A 10733-nucleotide genomic window follows, 5' to 3' on the forward strand; every position below is an offset into this window, starting at 1 on the left:
GCTTTTCACTCCAGTACTTGCCATCCTCAGCATGTTAGTTTGCCTTTCATCTTAGTTATGTCTAAGCTAATTATCTACAAAAACATTGTGATCCGAGACGTCTCCACCCTTATTTAAGTGGTTGATGTTGACATTAATATAAGCCCACAGAAGGACACTCCTTTAGGAGGGCACTATATATACCCTTACTGGACAGTGGTGTAGGCACAGCTTCACTCCTGGTGAAGGGTCATCTGCAGTTGCATCTCCAGACAGCACCACAAGCAGCATGTACAGGAAACTGGTCTTCATTTTGGTTCTGTTGCTGGGCCTGTCTCAGGTCCTGGCTCAAGAGGTAAGACCTGGAGGAACTGCCCAACATCTACAAAGTTTATAGAAGTCTTACAAGTTTACAAGTTGTGTCTTGTTATTGTCATACACTACTATGTTATTTCCCATGTATGTTTCCATCCGTGTGTTCCCGATAGTCAGTAGAGTGTATTGACTGATACTAACATCCTGTTATTATCCAACTCTCATACCTCTGAACTCACTCCACATGATGTCCTTCTCATCACCAGGACCCATCCAGTACAGAGGGTGAGTGTGTCATCTTCGGTGTGTCAATAGGTGGATTTGACTTGATGCTGCTGCCTGCAGCTGTCTTAAAACGATTGCATAACGTGAGATTCTGACACATTTTCAACCTCAAATTGTGTGTATTTCATGGATGCAAATGGATCAGAATCTCAGAAATAACCACCTTATGCAGTCGTCTTAAGACGAATTCCACTTTCGTCACACACTGCTACCTACTGCTCAGTTGTTTTAACATTATACTGAAGATAATGTTGTGCGTTTGGTGTTATTTCTTCATTAGAAGTCGAAGAGGAAGTCGACATCTCTACAAGAATCCTGGAAGCAAACCAAGGTAAGGCAGTGCTTCTAGATACATCTATAAATGTCAACACTCAATATAGGGGAGATAAGAAACCCCTAATTTGGCATAAACTCTCTCCCCAAAGAAATCTCTGGGTTCCTGATGGAGGGAGACGTGGCCATTCCAAGAGACAGGAATGCCAGGAAGTGCAGTAATTGCAAGTGGCAGAAGTCACCATCCGGACTTGTGGAAGTGCCGTACAATGTTTCTGATGCTTTTTGTAAGTTGTGGGAATGAATGATGTGTGGTCTTCATCAGAGTCCATGCAATTGATTTGAATGAATTAGTTAATAACTTATTAACATGTAATGCTATAATGCTTTTTCCCGAAGCTGCCCAGAAGAAGGCTGTTATTCAGAATGCCTTGCAGACCTTCCATGAGAAGACCTGCATTCGTTTTGTGCCTTACGTCAAACAAAAAGACTTCATCAGAATTGTGTCTCGTGGCGGGTAAGTGCAGTAACAATATGTACGATTCTTGTCAGAAATGTTTTGAAGCTGATGTTTGTAGTAGTGTTACTCCTTCATCAACATCGAGAATTGCGATTCACACTGCAAGTGCAGAAAGAGGGAAATGTTTTGTGTTTTTGTGCATTTTGTTTAAGGTCAGGAAAACAAACTGAAGCATGTTTTGCATGGTGTCTTCACTTTGTGTTCAGCTCTTACATAATTTAAGATTATTTTTTTTAGAATGACACGTTCCATGGGTATTGAACCCACAACCTTGGCGTTGCTCGATCAGTGGAAGCTTAGGAAGTAGGCCTACTGTCGTGTCATAATGTCATTGACTGATGTGCAAATGAACGCTACAAAACCAAATGTGCAAATGAAATTGGGGGCTACCCCCATACCACCCATATCTAGATCCAGTCCTCCTTGCTCTTCCTAGACACATTCATCTTGAACTTCCCCTTGGGGGACCAATAAAGTATCTATCTATCTATCTATCTATCTATCTATCTATCTACAGTATCTGTCTATCTACTGTATCTATCTATCTATCTATCTACAGTATCTGTCTATCTACTGTATCTATCTATCTATCTATCTATCTATCTGTCTATCTACTGTATCTATCTATCTATCTATCTATCTGTATCTGTCTATCTGCTGTATCTATCTATCTCTGTCTATCTGCTGTATCTATCTAATCAACCGTTATGAGTGACTAGTGTCCCCTCTATGCAGGTGCTACTCGTACGTTGGAAGGAATGGCGGTGGACAAACCGTCTCGCTGAACGTGAACGGCTGTGTTTACAAAGGTGTTGTGCAGCACGAGCTTCTTCATGCCCTCGGCTTTTTCCATGAGCAGACTAGAAGTGATCGGGACAAGTACGTCAAGATCAACTTTGAAAACATCCGAGCAGGTTGGAAAATCACTTATTATATGTGTGCATAGAAAATATTTTTGTTATTTTGTTCTTCTACAGTTTTCTTTATTCTCAAACAGCAGCGCTACACTATGAAATATTATTTTCAATGCCTTGCATGCACAACAGTATTGTTCAACGCCATCTTGCCGCTCTTGCACGTGCCGCAGTCGAAGTTCTACTATGTTAAGCTTTATCCGCAGTGCGCTGTGAATCGTAGGAATTTTGCGCTGAGCCCAACGGCAAGCATAACAAGGATCCTTGGGACATTACCTCAACCAAGAGCAACCTAGCAGCAGACACAGTGCATGTCATGTGCAATGTGAAGTCCCCTTCAGAAGGACAAAAACACACTAATTACTAATTACACTAACAATTCCACTTTCTTCTCACAGGCGTTTCCCGCAACTTTAAGAAGTATGACACTAATAACCTGAACACAGCGTATGACTATGGATCCGTCATGCACTACAGCAGGTGAGCGGAAAAACATAATAATTATAGCAACATTTTGTACCAATGGCACATATTAGTCTGGCATCGTCATACTCGATTCTAGTCAGAATTTGAGTCTGATACTGCTCCACCGGGCCTTTGGTACGTGATTATGGTAGTCTAGATGGAAACGGGGGTCCACGCGCACCCCCCGGCTTTTTTTATGCCACCTGATTTTTTAGAATCCTTAAAGTGTCTATTTTCAGAATCTGCCAGGTACCAAGCTGAAATAATGTCCCAAAGGCTTCATTTTTAACCCTTTGTTGCACCCGACCGGAACTCGAAAAACCGAATAATTATTTAGAAAGAGCATAACATTTGAAGTAAACAACATACAGAGACATCAGGTGGCATAAAAAAAAGCCGGGGGGTGCGCGTGGACCCCTGTTTCCATCTAGACTATGGGGCGTGTTTCAACTGATAGGGGGGGGGGGGGGGGGTGGGGTGCCTTTGCACTCAATTGGATAGACCAATCAGAGCAACGTAATAGCTTACTGTGAGCTGTAGGAAGAACACCCGAACCATCCTTCATCTCCACAAATGCCTTAACATTGTTGTTTTCTGGTCACTTTGTTAAGATATTGCACCGTCAATATCTTGTACAACAGACATGATAGTGGAGTACATAGCAGGGTAAGGTATTGGAGAAAAAAAAAAAAGAAAACAGATGTACAGTATCCCCTCATCCATTTGAAAATAATTTCATTCACGCAGATGCTAAAAAACAGTTGTAGCTAGTCAGATTTGAAACCAATGACGGAACAACAGGTCACAATGCAAAAATGCCATTTCGCCTGATTAAATGCAAAACTGAGTTTTCCTTCAGTTCTCAGAAATATTTTTTTCAGTGGAAAAACCTCTGCTCTCCGTGTAAATGAAAGGCCAAACGGCATGGAAATACGCATGCTTTTCCTACAAGGGGTCTTAGAAGCAAGTTTAGTTGCAAACAAAATTAACCGAAGCGTGCTCAGATGACGTGATAGATGAGGCTGTGTCGCTCATCTGTCCATCATCATACAAAGCCCGCCCAGACAATTTGATTTGAACAGTTCTGTTTTGGGCATAGTCAAAGATCATTAAGGGCGGAGCAAGATACTTCATGAGAAGCCACTTCCTGGAACCCGATTCGCAACAGGGAGGGGGGGAGGCAAAATCCCCCTTTATGCAGAGCTGTTCCATTGAGGTCTATGGGCAAGACACACCCCTTTATGCAGAAGAAGTGATCCCCGTTTTGCGCCCATAGACATGAACTACGATGAAGTATCTTGCTCCGCCTTAAGTATCTTTGGCATAGTTGCAGCTCAACGGAACAATTCCATACAAGTTCAAGTTCAGCTCTCTCTCTCAGGCTAACATATTTGTGTACCTTAATGCAAATGTTTTCACGTATTCTCGGATTTCAGAAAAGCCTTTTCAAAAAATGGTAATGACACCATCACCCCGATTCCTAACCCCGATGTCAGGATCGGACAGCGCAGAGATTTGTCAGAGATCGACATTGTGAAGATCAACAGGCTGTATGAGTGTGATGGTGAGTGGACCAGACTGATGGCAGGCAACTGAATCAAACTAAGAAATATCTTCAACCAGCTTGTTTGCCATAGGAGTCGCATATAGCTTGCATACATTGAGATATAGATCAAAATTCAACTGTGATGGTGCTCCAAGAACAGTACATTATGAATGATTGCATTCGTGGCAACACCAAACTAAAAAGTAATTTTGCAGCATTACATGTAAGTGAACTATATGGCACAGTCAAAACATTTCAAGCATCCCCTTTATTATTTATTTATTTGTTAATGGGCGCAGAAACCCCTGCACTCATTCAATGACACACAAAGAGGTGTGCAAAGATGATGATTCTCCAGATTGTATGGTCTCTGTGTGTGGCAGAAACAACAAGCTCTTTTCTCTCCACAGACTCCAGCAATGTAACCAGCAGTAATGAAACTCTGAAGGAGCTGATCAGACGCTTGGAGGTCTCAGAGACCCAAGTGAAGAGCCTGGTCGGCCAAGTGAAGAGTCTGGTTAGCCAAGATAAAGGTATTGTGAACTGGAGATAAAACAATGCATGATTCTGAATTATGGATGGACGCATACTTTAAGCATTAAGGGCCATTCACACCAAGAATGGTAGTTATAACAATAACTACCATAATGATAAAAGCGTCCACATATTGACCATTGAGCGACAAAGTCTTTCCGTGTGTTAATGAATGTGATAGCTAAAATTTGATGGATTCTGATTGGCTGTTGATTTTGTATCGCTCTGAAAGTGATCCCCAACGATAACGTTCTTCATGTCGTTATCGTTATAGTTTGTGTGTGAATATCGTCATTCATACTAACGAGAACAATATTTTTTAGGGCCCGAGCACCGAGGCAAGGCCCTATTGTTTCTTCTCAGATTATTAGGGCCCGAGCACCGAGGTGTGGCCGCTGAAGCAGCGGCTGCACCGAAGGTGCAAGGCCCTATTGTTTCTGTAGAGATTATTAATATTATTATTATTACTATTATGCTGTATTATTATAGTATTATGTTATTGCTAACGCTAGTCAGAGACAGAGCTCTGGCTGAGGGTGTGGCGTAGGGAATCTATAGCACCACCTTGCACGTTGTCTGTTGTGGTTGACACATACATTCACAAAAATGAACCATATTTGGTGGACTTGTGTGTTATTGCTGCCGCTAGTCAGAGACAGAACTCTGGCCAAGGGTGTGGCTTAGGGACTCTATAGCGCCACCTAGTATGTTGTCTGTTTCACACATTCATGAAAATGAACCAAAATTCGTGGTCTTGTGTGTTATTGCTACCACTAGTCAGAGACAGAGCTCTGGCCGAGGGTGTTGCTTCAAAGACAATTCATTTGCAATTTTTTAAAATAATTTACTACAGGCAACACTTTGTGGGCATTAAGGGATTAAAATAGTTGGGATGTGTGTGTGTGTGCGTGTGTGTGTGCGTGTGTGTGCTCTCCTGAAGCTCAGGAATTATATCTGACTGCAATGGAGGCCAGACTGAGAGCCAGTGAGGACACAGTGGATGCCCAGAGGACCCAGCTGCGGGAACTCCAGACACTCAATGAAGGTGAAACAGCGACGTTCAGACTGAACTAAAGTGGCTCCTCGTCTGGCCTCTCCACACTGATATCTTGAAGAGACCACATGTGCTTTCAAAAGCACCAGAAAAAAAAATAATATTAGAGAAGTCGTTTGACTTGTGATATAGTGGCAGAGATACCGGGGCCAATTTGATGATGGAACTAAATCTACAAACAATGAATTGTGTAACAATAAACAATTTTCTCAGTTATAAATATTTTGCTACATGTGTTTTCAGGGAATAAAGTGGCCTTTTCACTTTCACTTGAAACAACCACAGACAGGAACTCTGGACCCTATACCACTGGAAAAACACTTATCTACAAGCACATCTTCAACAACGTTGGCAATGCATACGACCTTAATACAGGTGAACATTTTACCAGATGTATACAGCTCTGGAACGCTTTCTACAGTTCTACAAACAAGATAGTTTTAGTGATTAAAACGTTTCAGTTATGACCTGAAATGAACACAACGCTAGTGGCAACAGTGGAATAAGCAGGATAATGGACTTCACGCTGTACAATTATACAACGTTAACACACTCTTCTAGATACCATCTGAACTTGCATTAACTTTATAATCCAACGGTGCGTCGTCCATTATCCCTTACTTATTGTATTGCAACTACACTGCAGCTAGAGGTCAGAGTAGCACCAAAAGCGGGGAGGGTTTTGATTCAATTTAATTGAAACATAGAGTAGTAAAAATTAACCTTACAGTATAAAGCACTATACAGATTGTACATGAAAAAAATGTAATTCTTCTCGGACATTCTTGTCCAATCTTTCAAATGGTGTATAACATTACTATGCTATATAGCAATATGGTGCATACAATTGATTTAGGATGTCATCCTACAGTTGCTGAGTGACATTCAATAATGGGTGTGTGTGGTTGTCCTGTTGTTGTTGAGCTGTATGGTGCCAGATGTTCTTCCAAAAGGATCAATACTGTACATGTCTACCCATCCTCTGACCCAGGCTTCTTCACCGCCCCTGTGAGAGGAGTGTACGACTTCAGCCTCTCTGCTCTGAGCCGTGGCAGCGATGTTATCCTGGGGTTGTCCCTGCGTAAGAACAGAGAGTGGGTGGTCTCCCTGTACTCCACGTTCAAGAGCGAACACAACAACGTGTCTAACGGAGCGAGTCTGATCCTAGAGAAGGGAGACGTGGTGGATGTCTACTTGCCAGCCAACAGCAGGGTGCTGGATAACCAAAATCACCACACTACTTTCCGGGGACATCTGCTCTTCCAGATGTAAGCACTGCCAACCAAAATGCTGCATCTGCAGTGCATCATAGAGTTGTTAGGAAATAGTACTTATGCATTGTATATGACATAGATTATGTGTTAGTCCTGGCATGCTCCTTCAAAAACATCCCAATGAATATGCTTTTAGTAATATTGGACACAAAACACATGTTTTGTTTGTGTGAAGACCTTAAATGCTGCATCGTTGAGTTAAATGTCTGAGACGATAGCAATATTTCTTTTTTGTGATCAATTGTTTTTATTTTGTAATAATGCATAAATCAGTTACATCATATACAAAGGCATAGAACCCCCCCCCCCCCCCATACCCACCCAAGAACAAGCCCTGTGGTAAACATCTGATTGAATTAGGATTATGTAAACAATATTTTGCTGCTTTGTTGTACACTGAACGAACATGAAATTTAGAATTATAATATATGTTTTGTGCACATTAAGGGCCCGTGTCCACCAATAGCATTCTTTGATGATGACGGCCATTTTCTCCACAAATCCTATGAAGTTCAGCGCTCGCAGCACTTAGCGCCCGCTGTGGTGCTGATAGCTTTTTTCCGCAGTGCGCAGAGCGCTGAAAGTTGAAATGTGTTCAACTATATTAGAACAGTGCTGGCCTCGTCAATGTCACTTCTCTCTTAACGACCAATGAAAACTTTGTAACCTAGCAACAACTAGATGCACCGCATAGCAGTTCTGCACATTCTCTCCAAAAAAATAAATGACGCTTGTCAACTTTCCTGCATCTCCATTTTGTGCAATTGATATATACATATACAGTATCTCCTACTCTTGCAGCTCATGTGTATATAAATGAGTGTGTGCATGTGTGAGCTTGCTTTTGTGTATAATAATGTGTGTGTGTGTGTGTGTGTGTGTGTGCATGTGTGGAATCAGTGGATGTGTCTTTATCTGTGCATGTGAGTCTGTTGAAGTGTGTGTGCATACGTGTGTTTGTGAGAGTGTGAGTATCATCCCTAACCAGCAACCCTTCGCTAAATAGCACCATCTGCAGGTCGTTGGGTGAGCATGTCACTAAATGTACATATACAGTACAGTAAATACATTTATTATATAGCACCCCATGGATGAAATTCAAATTTGCAAATCACAAATGACTGGTTATAAGCCAAGTTGCGGGCTCTTGAGACCAACATACCATAAGCATTTCATCATCCTCGGTGGCAAGGTTCAGGTAGTTATATAAGAAAAACGGCAATTTTTTAGCTTTCAGGGGGGCCAGCGCGGGGGTGGAGTGGCCAAAGATCAATCTCTACCTATACACATACTCAAAGGCAAATGATAGAATGATAGAAGAAAGAATGATGTTTCAAAAGATATACAGTATGCATTTTTCTTATATCCTTTTTGGAGACTCCAAACTGTATAACCAGAATTAAACACCTCTAACTTAAAGAGTCACTTCACCCCATAACTCCACCCACTTCACATTTCTGAAAACGGCTTTCAATATAGGCGAGACATTCTGAAATTTGGAGAGAGAGTGCAGCACTGCTGCAACCAATCAACCATGGTGATTTCGTGTCAATCTGGGAATGAGTGCTGCAGACATGGCTTATCACAAGTAGAGAGGTGGGAGTGGAGACAGTGCTGAGTGTAGAGAGGTGGGAGTGGAGACAGTGCTGAGTGTAGAGAGGTGGGAGTGGAGACAGTGCTGAGTGTAGAGAGGTGGGAGTGGAGACAGTGCTGAGTGTAGAGAGGTGGGAGTGGAGACAGTGCTGAGTGTAGAGAGGTGGGAGTGGAGACAGTGCTGAGTGTAGAGAGGGAAGAGTGGAGACAGTGCTGAGTGTAGAGATGTGGGAGTGGAGACAGTGCTGAGTGGAGAGAGGGGAGAGTGGAGACAGTGCTGAGTGTAGAGAGGTGGGAGTGGAGACAGTGCTGAGTGTAGAGAGGTGGAGTGTAGAGAGGTGGGAGTGGAGACAGTAGGTGCGTTTGACTTGACGAAAATCTGCGCAGATCTGACTTGATGTGATGCATGCTGGGTTAAACAGAGTGCATACTGGGACAGACGAAATGCAAACTGGTTAGAAATCATGTCCGACTTCTTGCAGTCGCGGTGGGAGTTACCCCCGTGACATCATGTCACATGTCCATACAAGATCTCGGGAGACTGCGTCTTAGCTCAGCCAGCGCAGTTCAGCGCAGTTCGTTTTTAAGCAACTGCGCTGGCCAAAACCCACCCCAATGACGTCAGTTCAAAGTTGTGATAGGGCCGTTTGGAAGAATCTCCCCATGACGAGTATGACAGGTGTCTCGTTCTGCCTCCTTACCCAAGACACTAGAGCGGACCAAGACGGATCAGTTCAACTGCACTAAAACCAACGTCTGGGATGACGCTGGAGCTTATCCCTGTGATCCATCTTGCTCTGTTCTAGAATCTTTGCTCCTTACGTTAGAATCTGCTAAAATGAACAGAAATTGAACGGATACCTTCTTATTTGTGATTTCTGGAACAGCGGTAGGCTAGCCTACTGAAAACGTGAGGATACTCTGCTATTTTATGCTGTTGGTTAAATATATACACACGGAAAACACTTGATATTTAATTAATGTGCTGCAATGCAGGCCTGTTAACTGTATGACAACAGTGGTTTATTTAAACACATCATATCAATTTATTTCGTCAGTCACCATGCTCATTTTAATGAGCAAGAATAAAAGTTTTGCTGTATTTAATACAAAATCCTGCGATATCTACCGCGAGGTCTCCAGCCAGGTCTCTCGCGAGTAACTTCAGGTACGTCAGCTCAGTCAGACTGTCCGGGATGAGCTGCGTGTGCTAGTTGCCCCTCCTGCTAAGACTCTGCAGCTCTCGTTGACGTATGAAGCCAGCCTAAGTCAGCCGCAGCTCATCGCAAACGCACCTAGTGCTGAGCGTAGAGAGGTGTGAGTGGAGACAGTGCTGAGTGTAGAGAGGTGGGAGTGGAGACAGTGCTGAGTGTAGAGAGGTGGGAGTAGAGACAGTGCTGAGTGTAGAGAGGGGGGAGTGGAGACAGTGCTGAGTGTAGAGAGAGGTGGGAGTGGAGACAGTGCTGAGTGGAGAGAGGTGGGAGTGGAGACAGTGCTGAGTGTAGAGAGGTGGAGACAGTGCTGAGTGTAGAGAGGTGGGAGTGGAGACAGTGCTGAGTGTAGAGAGGTGGGAGTGGAGACAGTGCTGAGTGTAGAGAGGTGGGAGTGGAGACAGTGCTGAGTGTAGAGAGGTGGGAGTGGAGAGTGGAAACAGCCCAGAGTGTAGAGAGGGGAGAGTGGAGCATGGAGACTGCCCCTAGTGCACTTCCTCGCCCTACTCCTCTCACTCTTTCTTCATGTCTTCCTACACACACACACACACACACACACACACACACACACACACACACACACACACACACACACACATACACACACATACGGCAGAGGTTGCGATTCACTTTTTTTCAATGATAGTGGTGAAAACCTGCACAGTGACATCTCCAGCAAACACATCTCTGTAACAGACACAATGTGAAAATCTGTCATTGTGAATTGTATAGTATGTCACAATTTCATTAACAGAATACGAAATACCTTC

General features: G+C 43.2%; 1 protein-coding gene across 1 annotated transcript; it reads left to right on the forward strand.

Annotated features, from left to right (window-relative positions):
• Nucleotides 1–268: 268 nt before the first annotated feature.
• On the forward strand, nt 269–7848 carry LOC134078495 (hatching enzyme 1.2-like). Its single transcript, XM_062534470.1, has 12 exons — nt 269–334; nt 561–579; nt 860–910; nt 1005–1139; nt 1252–1369; nt 2108–2286; nt 2685–2766; nt 4188–4315; nt 4708–4830; nt 5772–5876; nt 6129–6260; nt 6877–7848. Exons 1-12 carry the CDS (start codon nt 269–271, stop codon nt 7155–7157), a joined length of 1419 nt encoding a protein of 472 aa, XP_062390454.1. The 3' UTR covers nt 7158–7848.
• The last annotated feature ends 2885 nt before the right edge of the window (nt 7849–10733 follow it).

This window comes from Sardina pilchardus, chromosome 1, assembly GCF_963854185.1.
Source record: "Sardina pilchardus chromosome 1, fSarPil1.1, whole genome shotgun sequence".
Lineage (NCBI taxonomy): Eukaryota > Metazoa > Chordata > Actinopteri > Clupeiformes > Clupeidae > Sardina > Sardina pilchardus.

What these genes read in the sequence shown, in the direction of transcription:
- LOC134078495 (XM_062534470.1), top strand. Translation starts at nt 269, where the DNA reads ATGTACAGGAAACTGGTCTTCATTTTGGTTCTGTTGCTGGGCCTGTCT. An exon ending in CAGGCTGTATGAGTGTGATG is followed by an intron (nt 4,316 to 4,707) that starts GTGAGTGGACCA and finishes TTCTCTCCACAG; the next exon opens with ACTCCAGCAATGTAACCAGC. An exon ending in TCTGGTTAGCCAAGATAAAG is followed by an intron (nt 4,831 to 5,771) that starts GTATTGTGAACT and finishes GCTCTCCTGAAG; the next exon opens with CTCAGGAATTATATCTGACT.